General features: G+C 35.0%; 1 protein-coding gene across 1 annotated transcript; it reads right to left on the bottom strand.

Moving 5' to 3' along the window:
- Positions 1 to 2,339: 2,339 nt before the first annotated feature.
- Positions 2,340 to 2,841, bottom strand: LOC130903893 (FUN14 domain-containing protein 1-like). The gene has a single exon (XM_057816257.1). It carries the CDS (start codon positions 2,739 to 2,741, stop codon positions 2,370 to 2,372), a length of 372 nt encoding a protein of 123 aa, XP_057672240.1. The 5' UTR covers positions 2,742 to 2,841; the 3' UTR covers positions 2,340 to 2,369.
- Between the last annotated feature and the right edge of the window lie 218 nt (positions 2,842 to 3,059).

Raw genomic sequence — 3,059 nt, forward strand, 5'->3', positions numbered from 1 at the left:
TAGAGGAAGTAATTTTTCATTATTATTTCTTTTGAACTATTAGAAAATGAATAAAACGGCGTTTCCTAGGCCTTTCCAAGATTATCCAGATATTAACCTTATTAATATATCGAAAATACTCTATCTGATAATAATTTGGCTTCTTAATCAATTAATGTTGTTAATTTCATTTGTTTTTTCATATTATGCAAGAAAATTTTAAATTTTATTAGTAACATTTCGAGAGATTTATCTACAAATTGATCAGTAATTGTATATAATTTTAAATCCGCTCCCTGTCATATAATTTCTATGAACTATTATAACCTTGATACCCGTAGGCACGTAAATCAATTCAAAACTAGATCATAATTGAAAAATTTTAAATTCTACTAAAATGCCGAGTTATATCGAAACTAGAGATGAGATCTCCCTACTACTACTAACATATAACGGAACTTGAGACAGAGTTTGACGTTCTTGACGTCTATGACCTTGATAATACCTGTAGTGTTTGAACCTTAAACCAGGCCAAGGAAATGGAGAAACATTTAGAAAATTTAACGTCGTACGATCATGTTTGGTTCTATATTCTTGTGACTCAAAAACAATCGAAAAGCATTTTCAATGTTTATTCAAGACTCTTTCACAAAGTAAAGGAGTCACAAATTAGGCAATTTCTAATACGACATCACGTTTTTCATTAAAATAATCCTGCAACCGTATTCCACGTCTTTTTTGGCATGTTACATGACACGTTTTAATATAACATCACTCAATAAGTCGTGTGACTGACACACAGATGGCGCTGCTATTGTCAAATCCGTATGACGTTTATGAAGTACCAACTTTCAAAAGACTATGTGTCAAATTTCATGCTATTTCCGAAAAAAGTGACAGCCATTTAAGTGAGGCTACTCTCGTTATTGTCAAAACAATGATTTTATAATTGCTTCTTGATGAATCAAATATTGTACAAACTCAGCAATGGTTTCAAAAGTGCTCTATCGAAAAGAACCATTTCTTATTGGTTTACTGAATTTAAACGTGGTCGTTGGACTTCTGAACGTCCGATTGAGGTCGTTACACCAGAAAATATCAAAAAAGTCCGCAAATTGGTTATATCTAATCCTAAATTGCAATTGGAAAAGCTTTTTTCAAAGTTGGTATCGCATTTACTCACAGTCGATCAAAAACAACGACGTGTTGATGATTCAGAGCAGAGTTGGTCATGTTTACTCGTAATAAATCAGATTTTTTACATCGATATGTGACAATGGATAAAACATGGATCCATCACTTCACTCCGAAATCAAAACGGTCATTATCTGAATGGACTACAGCATCCAAAGGCACAACAATCAACCTGGAAGGTAATGGCTTCAGTATTTTGGGATACGCAAGGAATTTTGTTCATCGACTAACTCCAAAAGAAAGTGACAATCAATAATGAATGCTACATAGAGTTGCTGGATCGTTTGAATGCAAAAATCACTGTTTCACTAAGACAATGCACCGATTCACAAGTCGATAGTTAAATTGAAGAATTACACTTCGAATTGCTCCCTCATCCACCGTATAGTCCAGATCTAGCCCCCAGTGACTACTGGCTATTTGCTGATTAAAAATTAAGCTCAAATGAAGAAGCAATTGTTGAAACTGAAGCCGCAAAAGACAAATCCTTCTACAAGCACGGCATCGAAAAGTTAGAGAAGCGTTGGAATGATTGTATTGCTCTTTAAGGAGATTACATCGATGGATAAAATCGATTTTTGGCAAAAAAATGTATTTTTCTTAGTTAGTCTCACGACTTATTGCGCGATGGTTGCATAAACTGGTTTATCGTTTACTAATTCACGTGGAATTAAAACTGCAACCAAATTGGTAACATTTTTTGTTCCTAAATTAGTACTACCTTTTTTTCGTGTTCTTGTAAAACTTTAGCGCAATATCTCGGTCTTACATACAGGTCTTTGAACTAGGATAGCGGGGCGCTGAGTTATCTCACTCTGTGAGCAGCAGGTCGGCGCTGTAATCGCGGGATGAATTATAAGCGTATGCGCAAAACAACTCAACGCTGCCAAATTGTGTTAACCTAATAATATTATTATGCGAAAGACTTATGCACTACTCAGCTTAGAGCGGGATACAAAGTATCAGAAGGATAAGGCTCGGTTCACATACTAAACTTGCGCACTATGTGGCGAGTATTCAATATTACAACCTTCTGGATGTCGACGAAGGTGTTAAGCACGACGACATAATAACTTCCACAACGATTTATCTTTTCCTACTCTATACTCCGATCCCAGGGCATAATAACCTGTTGTAAGGTGCTATCTAAATAAAACAAACCTCAATTATATTAACATAGTTTTATTGCATATCATTCAAGACGCCAGACCGACTAAAAAGCCACCGATAAAGAACGAAGTGAGAGCCGTATTGTTTCTCGTAAAAATTTTGATTTTATCTGTGCAGGAACTGCGTTTTTTAACGATTTCTTCCTCGACACTACCGACGACTTCGTCTACTTTTCTATTAACTTTGTCCCAATGAACTGTTATGTAATTTTTATCGTTCGCTATTTGCAGAAGAATTATTCCACCCCCTAGTGCCAGAGCTGCAGTTTTCCCTATTCTCACCGATAGCATTCCCGTAACGAAACCAGCTGACGCTCCCATAAGCATTTGTTTCGTCTTACCATTCTCACTTTCACTAAAAACCCTTTCTACTATAATTTTAATAGCTTGAAAAACCATTTTTAAGTACTGGAGAAAAATAAGTGTAATGTGTTTATACAAAATATATAAAATGCTGATATCAAACGTGAATAATGAAATGTCACTTACTTATAGCGTACCTTAACCTCACTTTTTGTTATCAAGCATACCAACGACTGTCTACAAATTACCAATATATGCAAACCATAGACATAGTAATACTAGACTGCGCAATTCTTTCGCGATACTTTCCATAATGGAAATGGAAATATCTTAACTATACCTTAAAGTTTTTGGTATTTCGTTCTAATATTGGAACCCGAACTTCATCGAATGCACAGTATAATAATTGATTAT

Source organism: Diorhabda carinulata, chromosome 2 (assembly GCF_026250575.1).
Source record: "Diorhabda carinulata isolate Delta chromosome 2, icDioCari1.1, whole genome shotgun sequence".
In the NCBI taxonomy this organism is placed as follows: Eukaryota; Metazoa; Arthropoda; class Insecta; order Coleoptera; family Chrysomelidae; genus Diorhabda; species Diorhabda carinulata.

Excerpts from the sequence above, each read along its gene's own strand:
- LOC130903893 (XM_057816257.1), bottom strand. The coding sequence starts at position 2,741 with ATGGTTTTTCAAGCTATTAAAATTATAGTAGAAAGGGTTTTTAGTGAA.